The 26,747-nt window shown below is 35.3% G+C and overlaps 1 protein-coding gene across 6 annotated transcripts in view; it reads left to right on the top strand.

Moving 5' to 3' along the window:
* Window positions 1–26,346, top strand: part of LOC136877349 (uncharacterized) — a 264,500-nt gene extending 238,154 nt beyond the window's left edge. For all 6 annotated transcript variants that reach the window (XM_067151317.2, XM_067151316.2, XM_067151313.2 and 3 more), the window contains one exon: window positions 25,890–26,346. In XM_067151317.2, the coding sequence (XP_067007418.2) occupies window positions 25,890–25,957 (68 nt within the window). In that variant the 3' untranslated portion in view covers window positions 25,958–26,346. The remainder of the gene's footprint in view (window positions 1–25,889) is intronic.
* The last annotated feature ends 401 nt before the right edge of the window (window positions 26,347–26,747 follow it).

Below are 26,747 nucleotides of genomic sequence, written 5' to 3'. Positions count from 1 at the left end.
AATAATGAAGATTAGACTAAAAATGAAGAATGAAGTGATGGACGTCATACAAGTGTATGCACTACAAATGGGAAGGATTCTTGGAGAAAGAGAAATTTCTGGTGTGGAAGTGGTTATTATAGGAGATCTGAATGCACAGGTCAGAAACGAGAGACAAGGAAAGGAAGAAGTCATTGAACCATATGGATGTGGGGGAAAAGAATCGCGAAGGAGAGGAACTAGTGGACTTCTGTGAAAGGAATGAACTTATAGTGGGGAATACATGGTTTCGAAAGAAAAACAGCAGGAAAATTACAAGATATGGGTGTGGTGACAGAAGAACGAAATCAGTAATTGAGTACTTTTTGGTGGAAAGGACAAATCGCAGGAAGTTGATGGATGTGTGACAGCTTTACCAAGAAAAGCATTTGGTGGGGACCATAGAGTTGTGGTGGCAAAATTACGGTTGGGAAAAATGGTAAAACTAAGAGATAACAAAGTAAAAGTATGGAAATTGAAAGACAAAAATGTACTGGAAGATTTTCAGGGGAGATTGAAGCAACAAATCCCAGTTACTGAAGTGGAAAATGTAGAAGAAGAGTGGGCCAATTGAAAAAAGGCATTTGTTAGTGCAACAGGACATCTACAAGAGTGAAAGAAAAGGAGACGCCGTGGTGGAATGAGGAAGTGAAGAAAGTGGTGAAAGAAGACAGCCTGGCAAGAATGGAACAGAGATCAAACAGAAGAAAGCAAAAGCAAGTGTATCAATAGCAAACGAAAATGTAAGAAGGTGGTAGGAGAAGAAAAGGAGAAGAGTTGGGAAGAATTTACACAAAAAATGGAAGAGGCTGTAAGTGGCAGTAAAAGGATGCTGTATGGGCTTATAAGAAGTAAGAGGACAGAAAGAGTTACCACAAAGTTAGTGGAAAAAGAAGATGGGGAATTGTTAACACACCCAGAAGAGATAAAGAGAAGATGGAAGGAGTATTTTGATAAACTATTAAATGTGAACAACTGTACAGGGGAGATAGAAGCAATACAGTGTGAGGACTCAACAACAGAGGATGATATAACAATGCGGGAGGTGGAATTAGCGGCACAAAAAATGAAGATGGGAAAAGCAACAGGGGTGGATGAAATCAGGGTGGATATGATAAAGGCTGCTGGACCTGTTGGTATGCAACGTTTGTACCAACTACTCAAGTGTATGTGGAAGCACAAATGTGTACCAGAAGACTGGAAAAAAGGGATGATAATAATACCAGTGTAAGAAAGGGGACAAGAAAGTTTGTGGTAACTATAGAGTATTCATACTTATATCGCAGATAGTTAAAATACTGGAAAGGATATTAGAAAGAAGAATGAGAAGAAAGATTAAAGGAGAGTTACAAGAGGAACAATATGGCTTCAGGAGAGGAAGATCTACAGTGGACCCAATCTTTAGCATGAGACAGTTGATGGAAAATAACTGGGAATATGGAAAGGATCTGGTCATGACTTTCATAAATATAGAAAAGGCATATGATAGTGTCCCCAGAGAGAAGGTTTGCGAAACCATGGTTAAAAAGAGACTGAAGAGAAATGTTACAAATGGTGCAAGTAATGTACAACTGTGTTAGCAGAGTACTGACCACAGTTGGAAAGACAGAGTGGTTTAGGAATAAGACTGGAGTAAGACAGGGGCATGTACTGTCACCTCTTTAGTTTATTATGGTTAAAATGAAATTGTAAAGGAAACAAAGGAAGCCTATGGAGAGAGAGATGAAGATACTGCTATTTGCAGATGATGATGATGTTGTCTGGGGAAAGAACAGCAAAGAAGTGCAACAGCAACTAGATGTACTGATCTAAAAAATTGAGAAGTATGGCATGAAAATCAGTACAGAGAAAAGCAAGACTATGGTGATGTCGAGAGGGGAAGGGCAAAGAAAGGGCACAGTGAAAATTGGAAGTCAGAGTCTGGAAATTGTGGACAGGTTTAAATACCTAGGAAGTGAATTAATAAAAAATGCTAGGGTGGACATGGAGATTACCAGGAGGGTACAGCAGGGTAATGCATTGTACCAAAGTGTAAAAAACTTGTGTGGGGGAAAGAAGTACCAAGGAAAAGTAAAGAGATAATGTACAAAATGTACTATATACCTATACTGACTTATGCAGCTGAGACTTGGACTTTGACTACCAGGCAAGAGAGTAGGATTCAAGCCAGTGAGATGAAATTCCTAAGAAGTATGATAGGAAGGAAGTTGGGATAGGAAAGCTAAATGAGAGAGTTGAAAAGAATAAACTAAGGTTTTCTTGGACATGTAAAGAGGATGGAGGAGAATAGAATTCCAGGACAGATGCTGGAGGAAAAGTGTGAGGGCCAGAGAGCAAGAGCGGCATAAGAAGACGAAATTTAGAATGGGACAAGATCGTGCAAGAGGAAGATGTATTTTATGATAAGTTAAATAAATATGTGATGTTCTAAATAGACCATTACGATAACGTATTGAATAGGTGGAACCTTTAGCTTTACTAAGCATTGTAAAAAAAAGAGGAATGGTGGAAGGAAAGAGGAAGATGGAGAATTGCCATAAATACCCCAACCTGGCAGGAGCTGGTACACTCAATAAATTTAAATTCTTGTTAAAATTTTGAAATGGAATTAAAATAAATTGCCAAATAAATTACCTTGCAAACCCTGAGTTCAAACTATCAAAGACATATGGTTTATTATACATATTTTGTCAGCTTGAAGCCAGACTCTAAAACTAGTTATTTAAAGGGAGGAAGGATTTGAAGTATAATTCACAGGTAATTGTATGGATAATCATAATACTACATCAGACAGGTACATTGAAAGGAACACTGAATACCATATGACAAACACAATGATAGGTCATTGTGGGAAGAGGGAGAAATTGAAAGCAAACTTTAAAGGGACAAGGCCAACCTCCACATCTTCATATACTGCCGTCTTCAAGTAGATGGCTCTCTCCTCATCAATCATACTTCTTGTGCATCCATTTCTTCTCAGTCCCTAACTAGTTCATTTCTTTATCCCAGCTTCATCAGGAGGAGATCGTTGAAAGTGTGATCGCTGCAGAAAGCTCTGAGATGGATAAATATGACCAGGATGAAGCAGGTGATATTATTAACCCTAAGCCAAAACTTAGTGAATTTAAAGACCATCTACACATTGGCATTAAATACGTTGAAGAAAATGATGAAAACATATCTGCATATTGTGAACATTTAAGGCACCTGCGTGAGTTAATTATTAAATAATTAATGTCAAAGGAAGACAGCAAAAGATCAGCAGTTTCTTCAAACCAGTAAACATGATCAATGAAGGTGTGCCTCGACTTCCATGTTCTAATTGCGTACTGCACTAGTTATCCTGTATTCTGTAGGGAGAGGAGAAGGTGGTAGTGTTTCACGTTGGTACCAGCAACGTAAAGCAAGCAAGTATAAGTACCAACATAGTTGGGGATGTGTGGGATCTGGTAAATGCAGTACGGGTGAAGTGTAAGAAAGTGGAGATTATCAGTGGAGTACTGTGTAGGAGGGATACTGACTGGGAGGTGATTGGGGATTTAAATGAGACTATGGAGTGGGTATGTGGAAAACTGGGAGTGCGATTTCTAGATCATAATGGGTGGCTAGGAGATAGGGATCTCTGCTCAGATGGCCTTCACTTAAATCACAATGGTACGTATAAGTTCGGAAATTTGATTAGAAGGGTTATAAGAAGGTACATTCAGGGAAACGGGGTGGTCTACGGAGCGGTGATAAGGGTACAGGGATCTGGAAGTCAAGCAGGCATGACATTAAAATGTTAGTGTTGGACTGTAGAAGTATTGTAAAGAAAGGAATAGAATTAAGTAATTTAATAGATATATACTTACCAGATATTGTAATAGAAATTGAATCACGGCTGAGAAATGATATAATGGATGCAGAAATTTTCTCACGGAACTGGAGTGTGTATCGTAGAGATAGGATAGGATGGTAGGGAGGGGAGTATTCATTCTGGTGAAAGAAGAATCTGTAAGCTACGAAAAAGTTAAAGATGACAAACATGAAATTCTCAGTGTAAGGCTCATTTCTAAAGATAATAGGCAACTTTGGAGTGTAGAGACTGGGAAAGGGTAGTGCTGATAGTGATTCAGAATTATTTGATAAGATAATCAGCTGTGTGGGAAACGACATGGAAAGAAATGTGATTGTAGCAGGAGATCTCAATTTACCAAATGTCAATTGGGAAGGAAATGCGAATGACAGGAAGCATGACCAACAAATGGCAAATAAGCTAATATGGGAAGGACAGCTGATTCAGAAAGTGATGGAACCAACTAGAGGAAAAAATATCCTAGATGTGGAGTTGGTTAAACCAGATAAGCTCTATAGAGAAACCAAAGTAATAGATGGCATTAGTGATCATGAAGCTGTTTTTATCATAGTTTTTAAAAAAAATGTGATAGAAAGGAAGGTCTTAAAGGTAGGACTATTAGGCAGTACCATATGGCTGATAAAGCAGGCATAACGCAGTTTCTAAAAAGTAACTATGATCAGTGGAAAACGTTAAATAAAAATGTAAACAGACTCTGGGATGGGTTTAAAGCAATTGTTGAGGAATGTGAAAACAGGTTTGTACCTATAAAGGTGGTAAGGAATGGTAAAGACCCACTTTATTATAACAGAGAAATAGGCTAAGAAGGAGGTGCAGATTGGAAAGAAATACAGTGAAACCATGTTAGTACGTTTCTGCAGGGGATGACGAAAAAAATCATGTTAAGCGGGAAAACGTACTATCGAATATCCCATTAAAAACTATCCAACAGCGAGAGAGTATCACTTTACACATTAGTACATTTTACATTGTGTGTGTAGTGTTTCAGGAGATAAAATAGAGCACTAAAATATGGGAAAAAGTCAAGAGAACAGATATCAATAATTCTCTACTGGAGCCTGTTAAAGTAACCAGAGACTATTAAAAGATGTGAAAAACACAGGACAGAAATGACATTCTTTTGCAACAGTATGTAGCTATAATACCTACATATTATAGCAGATCACTTTCTTCCTAAAACAATTGTATAATGAATTGTTAGTTGAAACCTTAGGTTTCTGACCCATGAGTAAATAAACACTGTTTTCTGGTCACTTTGTTCGAGCATGAATTTCTCGCAAGGTTATACTCACCACACGTGATTAGACCGCCATTTTGAACATGAAACTTTGGCAGTACTCGGCATTGGTTCAGACAGACTCACTGGTGTATAATAAACGTGCCAATTGTCAAACTAGCAGTTTGTATTTTTGTATGAATGGTACACCGCTTTACCGTTGCCTACATCCTTACATACCTTTTTAATGCGATAGACCTACAGTATATGGAAGCCTTATTACTTCACGGCACCCACAAATGACCTGTCGAAGATCTGCTATTGCTGCACTATAGAATTATTTTAACTTCAGTCGTACCACACAGATTTAAATCTTCTTATCACAAGAACAGTTATTGGCATTACCTTCAATTTATTGTGTTGAGGGGTAAATAGAAGTGAAGTGATTATTTGTTGCGTGACAGCCTACTTATGGACTAATAGGATAATGATAGAAGCTCAGTAGGATAACATGATGGCAAGAACAATTGGCAGTCATAGAGATTTTAGTTAAAAATTAACGGGTATGTATAGGTACTTTAAGACAGAAACAGATTCCAAGAAGGACATTCGAGGAATCATTAATGAGCAAGGGGAGTGTGTATGTGAGCATCTTCAAAAGACAGAAGTATTCAGTCAGCAGTATGTAAAGATTGTTGGTTACAACGATAATGTCCAGATATAGGAGGTGAGTAATGCTAAAGAAGTATCAACATTTACCTATGATAACAATGACATTTACAATAAGATACAAAAGTTGAAAACAAGAAAAGCTGTTGGAGTTGATAAGATTTGTGGAGGCATACTAAAGACAGTGGATTGGGATATAGGGGTAGTACCATATCTGAAGTACTTAAATGATTATTGTTTGCCTGAAGGAGCTATACCAAATGAATGGAGAGTTGCTATAGTAGTACATGTGTATATAGGAAAGGATGATAAACTTAAAGCTGAAAATTACAGGCCAGTCAGTTTGACATGCATTGTATGTGAGCTTTGGGAAAGCATTCTTTCTGATTATATTAGACATGTTTGCGAAATTAATAACTGGTTCAATAGAAGGCAGTTCAGGTTTAGGGAAAGTTATTCCACTGAAGCTCAACTTGTAGGATTCCAGCAAGATATAGCAGTTATCTTGGATTCAGGAGTCAAATGGACTGCATCATGATTGACTTGCCTAAGGCATTTGATAGGGTGGATCATGGGAGACTATTGGCAAAAATGAGTGCAATTGGACTAAACAAAAGAGTGACTGAGTGGGTTGCTATATTTCTAGAAAATAGATCTCAGAAAATTAGAATAGGCAAAGCTTTATCTGACCCTGTAATAATTCAGAGGGGAATTCCTCAAGGCAGTATTATTGGACGTTTGTTTTTTATATGTGTTTAAATGGTATGAGTAAAGAAGTGGAATCAGAGATAAGGCTTTTTGTGGATGATGTTATTCTGTATTCTGTAAATAAGTTACAAGATTGTGAGCAACTGCAAAGTGACCTCGATAATGTTGAGATGGACAGCAGGCAATGGTATGATGATAAGCAAGGTTAAAAGTCAGGTTGTAAGTTTCACAAATGGGAAAAGTCCTCTCAGGTTTAATTGCTGCGTTGATGGGGTGAAAGTTCCTTATGGTGATCACTAGGGCCCAGATTTTTAGGTACTTAAAAACCACGTTTTAGTTTTTTTAATAGCTCAGAATAGTTTTTTTAATTTTTTATCCTCCTGAAATAGTTTTTAATGATTATTTTCAATCATTACTAAAGTTATACTGTACTATTCATTCAAACTTTTTTGTACTTTATTGTAACCTTCACGCTTCTCTAGTACAAAACTACACCACTCATTTCAAAATATTCTCTAAATATGGGACAGAATGGCTTAATGAAAGCATTTCAAACACATCATACCAACTGAAATTAAAAATAACAAAGAATATTTATGCGCAAATATAATAAATGTTTCATGTAGGTTAAATGTTTTTTACTTCCAATGCATGAAGAAACATTTTCAGAAGCACAGAACACAGTTTTCACTTGCTGTTACATTGTACAACTAAATACATTTCCAGATTTTTCAGAGTAAAACTTTTTCTGTTATCTCTCGAAATATTCTTATAGCGGGAAAATGTACGCTCCACACAACAAGAAGTCATTGGAGCAAGCTTCATTGAAGAAATAGCTCTCGGTCCTCATGGTACCTTGTCAGTAATTTCTTCTCCCTGAAATATTGCAGACACACTGTTCATTGTTGAAAATCCAGGGTTCCACTGTAGAATTTTGGTGAGCTTGAGTGAATAGGCTTCACCCACTGGTCCTGGTATTTCCTTCTTCAAAATGGAATCCACAACGTCTATTGAATCTTTTAATGGTAACAATGCTGACTCAACATGCTCAATAGCTGCAGGAAGATCAGCAAATTGTGCCCTAACGAAGGCAAGTGAAAGAGCATTCTTGCTCACGAGAGCTGTTTTAGCCTTCGCTATGCAGAGTGCATCATCGACATCAAATGAATTTATAACATTTTTAATGTCTTCAAAGTGATTGGCATAGTATACGGTTGCACTGAGCCATGTCCCCCAACGAGTGATGATGGGTTTGGGAGGAAGAGGAGTTTGAGGCAACATTTCTTTGATTGTGAGAATGCGGCTAGGAGCTTTAAGAAACACCAATACTGTTTACTCATGGAAAATTATTTCTAACCTCTTCAGCCAGTCTGTGTAAGCCATGGGCTATGCAAGTTACATGCAGCATGTTAGGGTAGAAACTCTTCAATATTTCACCAGCTTTGATCATATATGCCGCACTATCACTCAAAAGAAGTAAAAACTTGCCATTCTGTTTTTCTCTTGGCCAGAGACTGCGAAGAGCATCTCGGACGGTGCAAGCTATGGTCAGCGCATTCCACGCCACGTTTGCCGAAACCAGCGCTTCACATAAACGGATATTACCGAGCTCGATAGCTACAGTCACTTAAGTGCGGCCAGTATCCAGTAATCGGGAGATAGTGGGTTCGAACCCCACTGTCAGCAGCCCTGAAGATGGTTTTCCGTGGTTTCCCATTTTCACACCTGGCAAATGCCTGGGCTGTACCTTAATTAAGGCCACGGCTGCTTCCTTCCCATTCCTAGGCCTTTCCTATCCCATCGTCGCCATAAGACCTATCTGTGTCGGTGCGCCGTAAAGCAAATAGCATAAACTGATATTAAAATTATCCACCATTGAAGTGCCAGGAAAACTGGAAATTAGTGGCTGGTGCGATGGAAAATTGCTCCTTTTTTGATAGCATTGTTACTGATATGGCCTGTAGATTCCTTGCGCTGCACAAAATGTGATTTTTGGTCATATGCCACCTGGAAAAATACGTTTAAAAATATAATTATTGTTTATTGTAGACACAGGGTATGTAGTATTCGCTCAACTTTTCATTTTGTGTGGACTCCCTAGTAGATTACGAGCAACTTTTAGTTATACCTGGGCTCCCTAGTGCTTAATCGGTAGACCTTGGTTATCTTTGAGATTTGTATTGGCAACCTTTGAAACACAAACTGTGAATCGATTAGGGCCTATGCATCGCCGAGAGACATCTGCCGTACTCTTTACGTACTAGTACTGTTGTTGTTTACACAGCAAAGCCAAAATATAGGTTCGGATTGAACATGAGTGAGGAAAACAGGCCTCCTAATAAAATTTATGCTGTTGACGCCATGGCTGGTGAAACAGGTCACGTCATACGTCTTCCCTCATACAACTGTGATCTGAACGTCATTGAATTGGCATGGGCAAAAATAAAACGCGAATTCAAAGGACACAATATTACGGGAGATATGTCAGCAGTTAACTTACGATGACTGAACATCGGGGCATGCCATTTAGTATCTGCTGCAGATTGGGAGGGGTAATGCAGAAAGTTGAAAGAACTGGAAGGGGAATAAATCACCAAATCATATATAATAAAATAAAACCCTATTATAATTAAAATTATTCTCACAACAAACAAAAATAAAAAACTCAAAAACACACAGACGCCCAGAAGGAGATAAAGAAGAATACCTCAGAGATGATAAATAAAATTATACCTCATCGGAGGCACGACGGTGTTATGGAAATAGCCATGGACGAGATTGTAATTAATAGTACTGCAGATAGCAGTGACAATTGTGAAAGTGATTGTGGAAGTGATATGTCTGAGAATTAATAGTACTGCAGATAGCAGTGATAATTGTAGAAGTGATATTTCAGAGAATTCATGCTAAGATAATAAAGGTTTAGAAAATTCATATCCATTGATCATACTTTCGATTCACTTCAGATTTAATTTCCATTGAATTTGGCAGTATTACCGGAACTGGGAGAGCTCCCTCCTTACTCCTCACCCCCGCAAAACCAGGTATCACTAAAAATTGCGCTTACTGTACTATTACTCATCCGAGGTTTGCTTTGCAGCATTCGTCTTATGAGAGCCCATAATATTTATGTTAACTAATTTATAATTTTCTATAAAACTTACTTTCCATTACAGTAATGGGGATTTTTATTTATTGGAGGTATGCTAAATAATTCCCTACCTGCTTTTGGCAGACTTGAGAAAATATAATTTTGCCATCTGTAGTAAAGTCCGGATCGTTACCAATCCACTGGCGAATCGAGCAACTTCGAGATGACCTGCCTTTAGGCATCGCTATTTCTGAGATGCGTAAGCTTCTTAAACTGCCTTCAATAATAAATTGATTTATAGGGAAAATTAATTATAGTCTGTCATACAATAATGTGTATAGAGCTAAACAGTGAACAGCGCCGTAGCTGGCGGTAGTCGACCGTACACAATGAGAGATGCACTTAAGCTGGCAAGTTAGGCAGGCTTGTACCTGCTAGATACAGGTCAGTGAACGCCAGGGGGATCTCTCTTGTTTTGTGCTGTACCCTGGTGGAATAGTATCGTATTACGTTGTTTCGCCCGCACTAGTTACACTTACAAACCACTCCCAGTTCCAAACCATGAAGTCTTTTCAAAAGTACATAATGTTTATTTAAAAAATCATTCAATTTCATTAATATTTGGTACTTCTATTTCAAAATAACGTAATACTGTCTTGAATAGCCCATTTAGTTTTTTTAGTTATTAACGTCTTATTTAGGTATTTTTAGGTTTTATAAGATTCGAGTAATTTACTCCAATGGTAATGAAATGGATAAGTAAAAATACTGCAGTTAGCTAGCAAGGAATAAAATAATTTAAAACCTAAAAATCTGGGCCCTAGGGATCACTGTAAGTACCCAGGTGTTAATATAAGGAAAGATTTTCATTGGGGTGATCACATAAATGAGATTGTAAATAAAGGGTACAGATCTCTGCACATGGTTATGAGGATGTTTAGGGGTTGTAGTAAGGATGTAAAGGAGAGGGTATACAAATATATGGTAAGACCCCAAAAAGAGTATAGTTCCTGTGTATGGGACCCTCACCAGGTATATTTGATTCAAGAACTGGAAAAAATCCAAAGAAAAGCAGCTCATTTTATTCCGGGTGATTTCCGACAAAAGAGTAGTGTTACAAAAATGTTGCAAAGTTCGGGCTGGGAGGACTTGGGAGAAAGAAGACGAATTGCTCGACTAAGCGGTATGTACCAATATAAATGGTCCGTTATTGGACATTATAAATTTTCCAGCTAACTCATTCCTGGTTGCCAGCGTTTCACCCCAGTGTGCTAAGTTGGGCTCATCAGTTGGTCAATAGCACACCTACCAAGATGCATGGGTAGTGCATACCACGGAGTACTTGTTCTTGCCCCTTGAAGGCGCAATATACTCGGTGTTCGGGTATTCAAGGTCATTTCCTCTTATCGCGCAACTTTCTCCAACCAACCCATGGCGAGGGCTCTTTATCTCTGTTGGCAATCACATTCCGTGCACAAGGGATGACAAAGAACATTTTCAGGTCTGGGGAGTATACGATCATACCAAGCGGAAAAGGCAAAAAATCGTGACGTGTTAAGTGAGGTATTTTTTATACTGATTTAATACCATGGGCGTCGACTTCAAATTTCCAACGTCCTAAGCAGAAAACGTGTTAATGAAAAACGTGCTAACGAGGTTTCACTGTAGTTAGAAATGGCTGTGGAAGTAAGTGGGTTAGAAACCATGATGGCCTTTCTAGCACAGAGTGCAGAGGTGCTGAAAATGGCATGTAACATTGCACCTGTAGGAACTGTACCGGGAAGGTCCCTTGATGGTAACCACTGCAGAAGATGCAGTGAGACTGGAACTTACCAAGGGAGATGTTCAATAAATTTCCAATTTCTTAGAAATCATTTAAGAAAAGGCTAGGAAAGCAACAGATAGGGAATCTGCTACCTGGATGACTGCCCTAAATGCAGATCAGTATTGATTGATTGATTGATTGATTGATTGATTGATTGATTGATTGATTGATTGATTGATTGATTTGTTGGGCCTAATACTGTATTGCATTATATCTTGTATACAAAATAACCTTTGTGTTCTTAAGTTTAAAATACAGTAGAAGTCCGTAATAGCGAGAATTCATAACAGCGAAAAATGTACTCGCTATAACGGATTGTCGTTATATCCGTTTTTTGTGTTAAAGTCGGGAAACCCCCCATATACATTAAAATCGGTATGAAACGGCAATAAGATTGTTTAAAACTTGCGTTTCCGCAGATGATATCCACACCGGCTTACTTGTTTGTTATTTTTCGAAATCCGATATTACGTGAAGTGTATGTTTAATTTCATTCTGAAAATGCATGGTACCGTATTTCTCCGAATCCAAGATGAATACCACTTTTTCCTTCAAAAAATTTAAATCTGGCTCAAAAAGTACTTTGTAAAATCATATGAATGCCTTTGTTGTACAGTAGGCCTACGCAATTTTAGACTATTTTTAGACACCGAACATTAACTTTCGTCATGCCTTTTTTTTCCTTTTTTTTTTTTTTTTTTTTTTTCCGGCTGCACAATTATTCTTTATAACTGCAGGTTTAAGGACCATTAACATGAAATTGGCATTTATTTATTTATTTATTTATTTATTTGTTTATTTATTTATTTATTTATTTATTTATTTATTTATTTATTTATTTATTTATTTATTTATTTATTTATTTATTTATTTATTTATTTATTTATTTATTTATTTATTTATTTATTTATTTATTTATTTATTTATTTATTTATTTATTTATTTATTTATTTATTTATTTATTTATTTATTTATTTATTTATTTATTTATTTATTTATTTATTTATTTATTTATTTATTTATTTATTTATTTATTTATTTATTTATTTATTTATTTATTTATTTATTTATTTATTTATTTATTTATTTATTTATTTATTTATTTATTTATTTATTTATTTATTTATTTATTTATTTATTTATTTATTTATTTATTTATTTATTTATTTATTTATTTATTTATTTATTTATTTATTTATTTATTTATTTATTTATTTATTTATTTATTTATTTATTTATTTATTTATTTATTTATTTATTTATTTATTTATTTATTTATTTATTTATTTATTTATTTATTTATTTATTTATTTATTTATTTATTTATTTATTTATTTATTTATTTATTTATTTATTTATTTATTTATTTATTTATTTATTTATTTATTTATTTATTTATTTATTTATTTATTTATTTATTTATTTATTTATTTATTTATTTATTTATTTATTTATTTATTTATTTATTTATTTATTTATTTATTTATTTATTTATTTATTTATTTATTTATTTATTTATTTATTTATTTATTTATTTATTTATTTATTTATTTATTTATTTATTTATTTATTTATTTATTTATTTATTTATTTATTTATTTATTTATTTATTTATTTATTTATTTATTTATTTATTTATTTATTTATTTATTTATTTATTTATTTATTTATTTATTTATTTATTTATTTATTTATTTATTTATTTATTTATTTATTTATTTATTTATTTATTTATTTATTTATTTATTTATTTATTTATTTATTTATTTATTTATTTATTTATTTATTTATTTATTTATTTATTTATTTATTTATTTATTTATTTATTTATTTATTTATTTATTTATTTATTTATTTATTTATTTATTTATTTATTTATTTATTTATTTATTTATTTATTTATTTATTTATTTATTTATTTATTTATTTATTTATTTATTTATTTATTTATTTATTTATTTATTTATTTATTTATTTATTTATTTATTTATTTATTTATTTATTTATTTATTTATTTATTTATTTATTTATTTATTTATTTATTTATTTATTTATTTATTTATTTATTTATTTATTTATTTATTTATTTATTTATTTATTTATATGGCGGGACTCAGGCTATGAAGCCTGCTATTCTGTCCAACCATACACACACCTACATGAACAGTTAAATATACACATATATATATACATCATAGTACCGAAGAGAAGCCGTTGAAACTTTGCCGGCAATACCTAATCCATGCGTCTCTACAATGATCCATCAGGAAATTATTCTTGCTGTCCATAAAACTGTTACTTTTACTCAGTGTCAGATATAACCGGCTACCGCTACACGCACGTCTCGCTCGCCGGGTTCGGCCAAATTCAGCGGCTAGCGATGTATAGGCCTAATCGCGGGTGTTGAAAGTCATCGAACAAGTTTATTGCGCCACGGAATGACCATTCCGCCCTTGCGTTTTTTGTGCACATACCTCACAATTTTATCTTCGACTTCTTTAAAGCGTCCTTGTTGCGGACCACTGAATGCATTTTTTGTACAGTACGCATTTTTTTTGCTCTTTGTCTTCACGCTAACGCCAAATATTGGCTTTAGTTAGGCCTATGCCGTATTTTCTTGCGGTTTCACAATTATTCTACATTTACGAGTGTTTAATAACAATTAACTTACAGTAAAATTGGCATCATAATATCGACTAGAACCCATTGAAAATTTGCCGGCAATACCTTTTCTACGTATCTTTCGACTATCCATCACGAAAATATTCCTGCTGTCTATAAAACTTAATTTTACTAAGCGTCAAGTACAATAGACGCGTTACAACTCTGCCACTGAGTAGCCATGGTCTTGCTAAGAATTCGAAGGCTTGCATGTTTTGATGCCATTCTGCAGATTTGAGAAACATTTTTGTAGAAGCTAATAGAACGCCATACTCTCTTCATTATTTCCTGAGATCCAGTGACGTTACACACAAGCACTGTACAACCGGTTGTCGCGGATAGCGATGTAGGCTATAGTAAAGAGCCGGTCATTTGTCAACGAGTTTTATGCAAGTGTGAAAAGAAGCAGTGTGGTTACCACGGTTGTTGCCAGTGGTATCCATTAACTTACTGTTAGGCCGCGAATGAAAGACAACCCTTGAGTTTTCGCATGAGATTCTGAGAAAAAGTCTTGGATTCGGAGAAATACAGTATCACTCCAGAGGTTTCTGTTGCAAACACTTCAGTTTTCTTCTTCAAACGGCGTCACCTAACGTAATCGTATATGTATCATGAAAACATATTTGAAACGCATGTAGAGAAATGATAACCTACTTGCGAAAAATTTACATGTAAATAGCCTTTCCGAAATTTAATTAGACGCTAGAAGATATGAAATATCCTCTGAAATCAGTGAAGTACTCTGCCATATCTTGAGGTGTATCACATTCTTACTTAATTTCTGTATATAACATTAAAATCAAGGTATCGTTTACTTCAGTCATTATTTTTAACGAGTTAACAACTGCTATCGGCCACGTTATTTACGCATTTATTACGAAAACTTGTTATCCTTTTTCATTTCGAATTTTCTTTAGAGAACCACAGTCGACGGATATTAGTAATCAATTCCAACATCGCCGTTGAATGTCAACGAGAGAGCTCACAAAAGCACAAAGTGAGAAAACTATACCGTACCGAAGATGATCGATCGCATTTTGTTGCAAACGTTGCCGTTTTCTTATTCAAATAGCGTCACCTATTCAAACTTAACTGTACTATACATATGATGAAAACACACTTCAGGCACCAGTAGAGAAATGATAACCTTCTCGCTATAAATTTTCATAATAGCCTTTCCGTAATTTAACCAGACGCGAAAAAATATAAACTAACACTCTGCCATATCTCGAGGTGTGTCCCATTCTTACTTACTTGCAGTATTTAGTCAGCCTTAATTTTTAACGAGTTAACATCCGTTATCGGACACATTATTTACGCATTTATTACAAAAATATGTGCTCTTTGATTTTGAATTTTCTGTACGTAACAGCAGTCGACGGTATTACTAATCGACTCTGATATCACCTTCGAATGTCGACGAGAGAACTCGCTAGTGCACATAGCGAGGAAATGATGCCGAAAGTAATCGATCGCATGCAATATAATCGCTGGGGTGCATAAATATCGGTAACAGGAAAAAATCGTGTGCGTTTTATCGCTCGTAATAACGGATGCGTCAGTGATAGGGCTCGCGCTGTAACTGAAGGACGATACACAGTTTAATATAGGAATTTTGAAGGGACAGAAAAAATCGTCGCTATAGCGGAGTTCTCGTTATATGCCGTACTCGCTATAGCGGACTTCTTCTGTACTGTACTTTACTCGTTCTTTTCACTGAACAGTGTGTTTAAGTATGTACCTCGGCTCATTTCATAAGTTATTTTGTTTAACCCGGACTTTTGATAATTCGGACAACTTACAGCCCCAATTAGTCCAGATTTATAAGGTTCTACTGTACTTGTAACAAATACATTTTTTAGTAATCGCTACCTTTTATGAGTATAATTTACTTCTTGAAGTAGAATTGTAATTGTTACATGATAGTAATCGCTATACATTTCATGGAAGCAAAAAGGAGAAAAAACTGACGATGAAGGTAACTCTTTCAGTTCTTCAGCAGTATTTTCTTACCTCTCCATTACTTCTTTATCCTACAATATCCATAACTGTTGGGGATGTTCTTAAACTGTATCAGTTGAGAAGCAAAGGTCAGGGAGTGTGTCTGTATAAGGAGTTCCCTCCTGCAAACCGCTGGGTTAGAAACCATGATGGCCTTTCTAGCACGGAGTGGAGAGGCGCTGAAAATGGCATGTAATGTTGCACCTGTAAGAACTGTACCGGGAAGGTCGCATGATGGTAACCACTGCAGAAGATTCAGTGAGGCTGCAACTTTGCCTCACGTCTTGGGTTCCCATGCCTTCGGTGAAGCTCTCGAAACATCAGACATCACATCAGGTTGTCCATAGCACAGATGGTCCGTGAGAAAGGATTTCATGTGCATGAGGAAGTTCCTGGCATCGGAGTAAATGGCAGAACGAGAAGGATAGACATGTTATTATTTATAAATTTCATTTTCCGTATTGACAGATTCAAAGTATAGATAAGAAATGTGTTTTTCCACCATTCAATACACAATTTATTTTAATAGATTAAGCTAGTACCGGTTTCGGCTCTTTAACGGCCATCATCAGCTAGTACATGATTTGTTTTAGCCATTAGACAATTCACAAGTTGTTATTGTATTAGGCATCCGGATGTCTAATGGGGGATGGAAATGTGTACAATAGCATATAATTAAAATATCAGTAGTCGGGGTAAAAAGTTACAAATTAGAACATGAGTATGTAAAACATATTAAAACACACAGGCCACAATATATAACATTTAAAAAGTTTCAACACATTAAAATGGTACGTATAGGTAGACACTTGTTAAAATTTTCAATTCATGCTACATAGATTCCATTCTTCTGTCTGTGCTTTTTTTTTTTTTTTTTTTTTTTTTTTGCAGAAATCTATTGAGTTTAGTATTGTTTTGTTTGCTAAAAATGTATAGTGCTTTTTTAAAATTTTTTGGATGAATTGCGATAATTTGTTGGTTGGACTGGCTCTATAGTTTATAATTGGTCTCATAGGTACGTCTTCTTTATGTATTTTTGGGTAGGCTTTCGCAGTCGGTAATTGAGGGTTCATTGTTATGAGTTTAGCAGATTCAGTATCGGTGAGAAGAAAGTGTGTGTTTTTAAGTAAAATTTTTAAATTCCTTTGTATGTTGTTGGTTGGATCTCGGCGTTTAATAGAAAAAGTATTGTATTGCACAGAGGACAGAAGAATGGAATCTATGTAGCATGAATTGAAAATTTTAACAAGTGTCTACCTATACGTACCATTTTAATGTGTTGAAACTTTTTAAATGTTATATATTGTGGCCTGTGTGTTTTAATATGTTTTACATACTCATGTTCTAATTTGTAACTTTTTACCCTGACTACTGATATTTTAATTATATGCTATTGTACACATTTCCATCCCCCATTAGACATCCGGATGCCTAATACAATAACAACTTGTGAATTGTCTAATGGCTAAAACAAATCATGTACTAGCTGATGATGGCCTTTAAAGAGCCGAAACCGGTACTAGCTTAATCTATTAAAATAAATTGTGTATTGAATGGTGGAAAAACACATTTCTTATCTATACTTTGAATCTGTCAATACGGAAAATGAAATTTATAAATAATAATACGGAAGCCAACCAGGCAAAACGTAAGGCATTTAAATATCAGAACTTGAAAATTAAACTAATGAACACAACCAAAAGCATTGCCTTTTTGAAGGAATGCCTTTCAAACAACTTAACACCGAAATTTCTCCAGAAATACAATAATAAACACAGACGAACTGCTCAGACACGCAAAACACAAAACAGAACTAATGAAATTTGGTTAAAAGAAGAAATAAAATTCCTATATCGTAAGAAACAACACCTTAATAATGAACTTTACTCAACACACCTGAAAGCATCCCATGAACTCCCACACAGCTATTGGAATTACTTTCAACGAATTTCCAGAGAAAAAATAGAAGACTTAGCCATAAAGAAACAAAACACACTAAACAAAAAACTGGAAACACTGAAACAACAACAAAGTAAACCAAAGCCACTAACCATAATCCAAAACAAAGATCCCTCTCTTCCTAACAAGGATTCCCAACATAAATTCCATCCGCCTATAAAAAATCTTAAGCAAACCGTATTTGACGACGTAGAAACGGATATATTGGACAGGGGACCCAAACACAACTGGGGTAATGCATCATCCTACCAGAATATTATAACTACCATTACCGAAACAGAACTTGCTTTACAAAAGATCCCATATGACATACGAGATGAAGTAAGACACGAAATCAGTAGAAAAATCCCGCAATACATCAATAGCATCCACAATAATAACCCAAACATGAATACCACCAATAGATCGAACTTAAACAAACTTAAAAATAAAATAAAACAGAACAATCTACTAGTAACGAAGGCCGACAAAGGCAACACTACGGTCATTATGGATAAAAATGAATACATAACAAAGACTAAAAAATGTTTCCAAGACAATACTTTTTCTATTAAACGCCGAGATCCAACCAACAACATACAAAGGAATTTAAAAATTTTACTTAAAAACACACACTTTCTTCTCACCGAAACTGAATCTGCTAAACTCATAACAACAAACCCTCAATTACCGACTGCCTACCCAAAAATACATAAAGAAGAGGTACCTATGAGACCAATTATAAACTATAGAGCCAGTCCAACCTACAAATTATCGCAATTCATCCAAAAAATTTTAAAAAAGCACTATACATTTTTAGCAAACAAAACAATACTAAACTCAATAGATTTCTGCAACAGAACCAAAGAGCTAAAGATCGAACAACACCATACCCTTGCTTCATTTGACATAATAAATATGTACCCTAACATTCCTGTTAAACAAACAATCAAAATAATAGAATCTAACCTAAAAAACAATAGCAACTTGAGCACCTTAGAAATAAACGAATTCATAAACTTACTTGAATTCGCCATAAACAATAACTATTTCAGATTTCACGATACCATTTATCAGCAACAAGGCCTACCTATGGGGTCTCCTGCCTCCGGAATATTAGCAGAAATATATATAGATAACTTAGAATACACGTCAATCAGAGAAATAGATAATATACATTTTTGGTGCAGATTTGTTGACGATGTCTTCGTAGTTTTAGATAATAGATCCACTGACGCACAAACTATACTAGACAAGCTTAACACTCTAGATCCCCAAATTAAATTCACCAAAGAAACCGAAAATAGCCGTACACTAAATTACCTAGACTTAACAATAACCAGACACAACAACCACTTATCTTACAAGATCTACAGGAAACCCACACACACCTCAAATACCATAAAAAATGACTCCATTCATCCCAATACACAAAAAAGAGCAGCCTATTATAGTATGATTTATAGAGCCTTTAACATCCCAATGACAACAGAAGATCAAAACAATGAATTGAAGTTAATCCACGACATAGCTAAACATAACGGATACAGCAAAGAAATGGTCAACAAAATCATTCACAAAATAAAATCACAACCTAAAACTAAATGAGCAAAAACAGCCAAACCCAAAAAAGACTATGCCCTATTTACCTTTAACAACACCCACATATATACTATAACTAATATTTTCAAGAAGCGCAACATAAAAACAGCATTCAAAACCACACACAATAGTACCAACATTATACATAACACTAAAACAGTCAATAATAACAATAAATACAACCAATCAGGTGTCTACTGTATCAAATGTAACAACTGTGACATAAGTTACATAGGACGTACAGGCAGAAACTTCACCATCCGCTACAATGAACATATAAATGCAGTAAAACATAACCATTTCTCATCAATAGGCCAACATGTAGAAGAATCTAAGCATAGTTTCACAAACATCAATAACGACATGACGATACTAAATATAAACTCCAAGGGCCCCCTGCTCAACATAACCGAAGATTTCTACGTTTCTTTAGACCAATACGCTAACCCCAATCATAACATTAATGATATTACTGAAAAAACCAGCATCATTTTTGACAAAGCCATTCCGACATTAAAGAATGATTACCTCAAAATAGTAAACACACGCTCTAACAAACCAACGAATCACAAGCCTGACCCCGCCCCTACTTCTCCTACGGCCACTCCTTCTTCCCCTCCACCTACATTCCCCTCCACAGCTAATATGAGCCCCAGACGCACTCGCAGTAGAACACAAGCCTTCAAACACATCGGCACAAGACTTCCACAACAACTATAGTAAGTACTCTTTCCATACACACACTGGGCATTCCTTCATACACACACTACCGGCATACTTATATCACCTTATCTTTACAGACTACAACAACAAACGTAGACGAGAGAGGTGTTGCCACCAACTACTTCTAAATACAAGCTCGAGACCTGCTGTTTGCTATATTGAAACTTGCCATAGTACATCACAAGTTGGGATATATAACACAACAAAATTTCTTCATGACAAAGGCCCATATCAATAAGATGTACACCAGTTTCAGAATGTTCTCGAAGATTACCTTACACAGCTAAAATCAACATAACTTAGAAGTAAAGGAACTGCACAGAGGACAGAAGAATGGAATCTATGTAGCATGAATTGAAAATTTTAACAAGTGTCTACCTATACGTACCATTTTAATGTGTTGAAACTTTTTAAATGTTATATATTGTGGCCTGTGTGTTTCAATATGTTTTACATACTCATGTTCTAATTTGTAACTTTTTACCCTGACTACTGATATTTTAATTATATGCTATTGTACACATTTCCATCCCCCATTAGACATCTGGATGCCTAATACAATAACAACTTGTGAATTGTCTAATGGCTAAAACAAATCATGTACTAGCTGATGATGGCTGTTAAAGAGCCGAAACCGGTACTAGCTTAATCTATTAAAATAAATTGTGTACTGAATGGTGGAAAAACACATTTCTTATCCATACTAAGGATAGACATGGTCGCCATTAAAGGGAAAAATGACCCCACACTAAGATTTGAAACACACTCCGACCAACCAGACAAAGTAGACACAGACAAGAAGTCTATCTGCCTGCCTTCAGTGGTATATTATATGAATAAATATGAGTTGGACGATGTAGAAGTGAGGGGTCTCATGATCGGTGCAATAGGGGCAGTCCTAAGAAGACGATAGTGTTGATGAAGGCCTTCAGCATCAGTTCCAAGGAGTTCATTGACTGGGGACTGAAAGTGCTCAGGTGTTTTCTTTTGATACTCAGGCACTACTTGTGTCTGCCAGACTAAGACTTATATTTTTTAAAATTTTTGAATGAAGTTGTTTTAGTGTATTCTCTTTCTTAGGCAGCCTCCAACTGGAGGAAGATTTTGAAAATAAAAAATTAAAAAATATGCGATTACACCAGACCCTTGGATTCCAGTCTGTCAATCATCTGACACTAATTAGCTTTCAGTTTGATCAAGAAACTTTTGCAAGGTCTTCCCATTATCTGTAGTTTGTGGAAAGTCCAAGTTCCTGTCTAAGCCTCTTAGAACATGTATAGGTTAGTACAGTTTTATACCGTATATTGATCACTTGACTTCTATAAATTCTTACAAATTTTTCAGTTTAAGACGGGTGATTGAAGAGTTGTGTTGTGCTGTGTTCTGTGTTATAAACTTGTGATATCTGTGTGTTGTTTGTGTACAGTATAGTATTAGTGTATCAGACGTGGCATCTTCCATTAAACAAAATTGTAATGTGTTGACAATCAAAACAAAATTATCAATTTTAAACCAGCTAGAAAAAGGAGAAAATGGATCTTCTCTAGCAACAGTGTATGGCATAGGTGTATCCATGATATCAGGTATAAAACAAAACTGGTAAAACATTGTACAGTTTGCATCAAAACTTGTTTCCAAGGATGGTTCCAAAAAAGGAAAAACTATGAAGGAAAGAAATCCTTGATCGGGCAGTTTATACGTGGTTTGTGCAAGGGCGTTAGAAAGGCGAACTGGTATCAGGTCAAATGTTATGTGAAAAGGCATTAGAACTTACAATTTGGGGAGGTCCTCAGATTTCAAAGCCAGTACTGGCTGGTTAAAAATTGTCAAATATTGGCACGGTATAAGAGAATTGCAAATTGAGGGAGAATCCTTGTATGTGATGATACAGCTGCAAGTAAAATGAAACTAAAAATTCTCAACATTGTGGAAAATGGAGGATATTCAAGAGATTATGTTTATAATGCAGATGAGACAGGATTGAATTGGAAATCACTACCGCGAAGAAGAAAGGTAATCTGCAGCTCCAGAATTTAAAGTTAGTAAAGAAAGAATTACGGGTCATACTTTTTGCAAATACTAGTAGGACATATAGACTACCATTGCTGGTGATTGGAAAGATCCAAGAAGCCTCAATGCTTTAAAAATGTTGCTTACAGTCCTGCTGTGTACACAGGGCAAAATAATGCTTGGATGTATTCACACCTTTTTGTGAATGCTATGCAGAAGATTTTGTACCCAGTGTTAAAAGTTACCACTGAGCGAGTTGGCCATGTGGTTAGGGGCGCGCAGCTGTGAACTCATTTGAGAGATAGTGGGTTCGAACCCCACTGTCGGCAGCCCTGAAGATGGTTTTCCATAGTTTCCCATTTTCACACCAGACAAATGCTGTGGCTGTACCTTAAGGCCATGGCCACTTCAATCCCACTCCTAGCACTTTTCCATCCGATTGTCGCCATAAAGCCTAGCTTTGTCAGTGTGACATAAAGCCAATTGTTAAAAGGTACCGTGAACGGCAAGGTAAAAGCGGTAAAGTCCTCCTACTTCTCGACAATGCACTGTATCATCTGTTAGTTGAAGTTCTGAGTGTTATTGACAGTGTTTTTAAGATTATGTATTTTCCTCCAAACATAACTGCTCTTATTCAACAAATGGATCAAGGGGTTTTGAAACACTGAAGATAGGTATAAGAAGCAAGTCCTCTGCCATTTACTACTTGCAGATGACGACTAGGAGAGAGTTGAGGGTTGTTGCTTTTTCTGAGAATCTCAATTTGCTGTTGTACATTAGCAGAATCATGGGAACTGGTGAAGTAAAACAGTCTCAAAAGAGCTTGAAATAAACTGTGGCCAGCTTACAAAATAAGTGACCCCAGAGAGCAGCAGGTTAATGAATTTACAGGATTGGTTCAGTCAATCTCTAGATCTGAAGAATGTGATGAATGAGATACAAATCAATGGCTGGAAAGTGATGTGGATCCTGGTTTTCAAGTTTTAAATGAAGACTAAATCATAGAATGCGTCCAGGGAATGTCTGATGCCTCGGAAAATGAAATGGACGCAGATGGAGATGACAGAGAAAGTAAGAGTCCAACGCATGCAGAAGGGTTTGCTGCCATGGAAACTGCAATGATGTAGTTCGAACGTGAACCTGAATGCTTTTAAGCTCATCTTCTTGTACTGGAGGCAATAGGGACCTCGCAGCGAGGAAATGCAGAGCTACATTTCAACAAAAAAAGTCACCAGAAAATATAGGTAATCTAACTGTATAAATTATATTAAATAATTTGATCTTCATGGTAATATGGTAATATTATCTTTGGGGCCTAAAATTTTGTGCACTCTTTTATGTTCGGTTATCAAAAAAAAAAATTTATTGGACTATGTCTAGTCTCAGTTGGTTCAGATAATCAACATCCAAATGTAATACTATATACGCAGTGGTACTAAAACACTTTATCTTGGAGCCCCCTCCTGATGAGAGAAAATACTATCTGGCCCCCAGTGTAATTTAAAACTTAATTTACTTTGTGTTTTTGTTGATACTTTTTTTTTACTCATGATTTTAGTGTATCAATATTAGGCCTACAATACTTTTTTTTTGTATAACTCTTGTAGTTGACAAATATAAATATTCAATTGAAACAATATTAGCATAAATCCAACAACTACTAACAGTATTTTCCTATGTAAAAAAGAATCAAATATTTGTGGTGAATATCAGATGGCGGACAGGTCTGTTTCTGAGAACAGAGTTTATCAAAATGTGGTGCAATATCAGAAATGGCAACTCTGAGCTTACATTTAAAAAAATAATTGTTGCCAAAGCAATGTACCTTGTGGCTCAAAATGAGACATTCCTTGTAATATGCTTTCAGAACTCCAAAATACAATTTCTTAAATGTAGTTGTTAATCAGGACTCACTAGTGAGTTTTTCTTGCTCATTTATATTCTTAGATGATGGCACAGAAGCATTTTCAAATGGATTTTAAATGCAATTAAATTTGTCAAAATCATTGCAAGAGAGAGTGAGAGAGAGGTGGTTTCTTTTTCCATTTCTCTACAGAGTTTGGGTATGAAGTGAGAAGAATCTTCGTAGCAAGTTTTTACATGGCCGTGACGTCATCCTCATCAGAGGAGTTGAGGAGATGAAATGAATGGACTTGATATACTGTGATAGTCTATGATAGTAGGGAGGGAAAGGGTGAAACCCAGTGTCAGCACATAGCCTACTCCTGTCGAATCACACCATACAAAGGGTCTACTCAAGGCTTAACATTCCCATCTGACAGACGAATCACTATCAACAGTGCCATGAGCCCTCGTTCCATTTGATTACTGTGCGGAGGTTTGGAATTGAAGTCTGGCTTTTGGCACACAATTTAGTGATTAGAAATTGTATCCCACCACCTCCTACCCTGACAGCCAGCATTCTGATGGTGAAACTTTTTTTTTTCTACGAATGGGGCTCGAACCGGCCAACCACAGTGTTGGACCCTATAGACTTGACCCCTTAACGATCATGGCCACTAGGCGGACTAAAAAAAATCATTGCAAAAGTAGTATCTAATTAATTTAGATAAGTTTTAATTTATGTCAGAAAGCATACTTTCCCTCCATAGGGGTCACATCCTACAATTGTGAACCACTGCTATTCAGTATTTTTCATGACTGACTATATCAAGAAATTGTCTTCTGTAAAGAACAAAGTTTTATGTCAAAGATTTACAGCATTAAAATATTTTTATCCCTTCTAAGAAACATATTCAAATTCAGGTTATGTAAATGTATTTTTATTCCTATTATGTCTCCAATTAATAGAATATGCCACCCTCAATGCCAAGACTGAACAAATTTCAGATGTATTGTTCCTAGTTTGTAGGTTTTCATTCAAGGTCTGTTTGTGTTCTGATTTCACTTCTGCCTTCTTATGCTTGGCTAGTTAATTCTCATTACAATTACAGCCTCAATGTTGAAACTCTCCAGATGAGGGTTATATTGTCTTAATTTACTTTCATTTATTGTAATATGCATAGAATTTTTATAGAAATGTAGTTTCAATAACTGTTTGTGTTATTCTGTGCAAATGCACTGCATTTAATGGTTCTGATAGTGTTTTCATGATTAGAGAATAGGAGAGAAACAAGACATCCTTGAAAAATAAATATACCGGGTGAAATCAAACTCCACCGACAAACTTTCGGAGGTTGTTCAGGGATACCTTCTGAGTATATTTGTTATAAGGGATATATTGGTATAGGGGAAATATCTCAATCAGTTGTTTGGAGCAAGTAATGTAAGAATTCTACAATTTGCAGGAACATGACCTTGCATCCTGTTTTAAGACTGGAATGTTACTCACCCTTTGTCGACTGAATGATTTACTTTCTTATCTGGTGACTGTAAATCTTCCAGTTGTTGGAGATAAACCTTGTCACGTTGAATGTGTATATATCAAAGAGAGAGAGAGAAAGCTTGGCAGTAGGATAAGAATGCATTCAAACATTACACTGTTAGCTCTGTATTTTCAATTGTTTTATGTAACCTAGTGTTTGATTTTGTTTATTTACCTTTGTTGCAGTTCTGGATGATGTCCTCTTCGATGAAGAAGAATTTGAATTGGAAATGGAAAGTTACCAGAGAGATTAAGTCAGTAAACCATCACCTGTAATAGCTTATGGAGAAAGCAAGAATGTGCAATAGCAGTTATTTATATTTTTGTTTAAATACGTACCGTGTGAGTTGATTTGTACTGTCTGTAAGTTGAGAGGCTAGAAATTTGCTCAAAGGGAGCCGGTCCATTGAATGGATATTTTATAATGTAGGTCTTAAGAAACGTTGCGCTTTCCATTGGCTATTTCAGTTTTTCCGAATATGACACACGAGACATTTTATTAAGTATTAACTGTAACAGATGTATTAGAATTATTTTTTTAATGCACAGAGGCCAGGATTGATTTTGTGTTTACAAAGTTATTTTTCTGTATTTTTTAATTGATCATTTTATGAAAAAATATTCACACAATTAAAGATTGATTTTTTTTATTTCACTGTCCTTGATTATTCTGCACCCATCCTGCTGTACAGAGATCCTGTTTCAGTTTTTGCTAAATGATTTCTCATTTTGTTCAGATGCTTAAATAGCCTAATTCCTGAAAAGAATGTGCTAACTTTTCCTTTGGTTCTATGTAATATTTTATACTTTTTCTTCCCTCACCACTTCATGTATTTTGGCATAGTAGTATGATGTCTGGTTGACCTGGGTTTTATTCCCAGCTATGACATGGAATACATAAATCCTAGAATATAAATAGGGATGTAGGCAGAGAAAGTTCGCGCCAGATAGCGCTCGTGTACTACTGGGTAAGCGCAAGGCGATCGTCTTATGTTTCTCCCAGTCAGCTGCGAGTAATGTATAGAATGTGACCAAGATGTTTGA

This window comes from Anabrus simplex, chromosome 7 (assembly GCF_040414725.1).
Source record: "Anabrus simplex isolate iqAnaSimp1 chromosome 7, ASM4041472v1, whole genome shotgun sequence".
NCBI classification, from domain to species: domain Eukaryota; kingdom Metazoa; phylum Arthropoda; class Insecta; order Orthoptera; family Tettigoniidae; genus Anabrus; species Anabrus simplex.
This window is presented reverse-complemented; position numbering and strand designations above follow the sequence as displayed.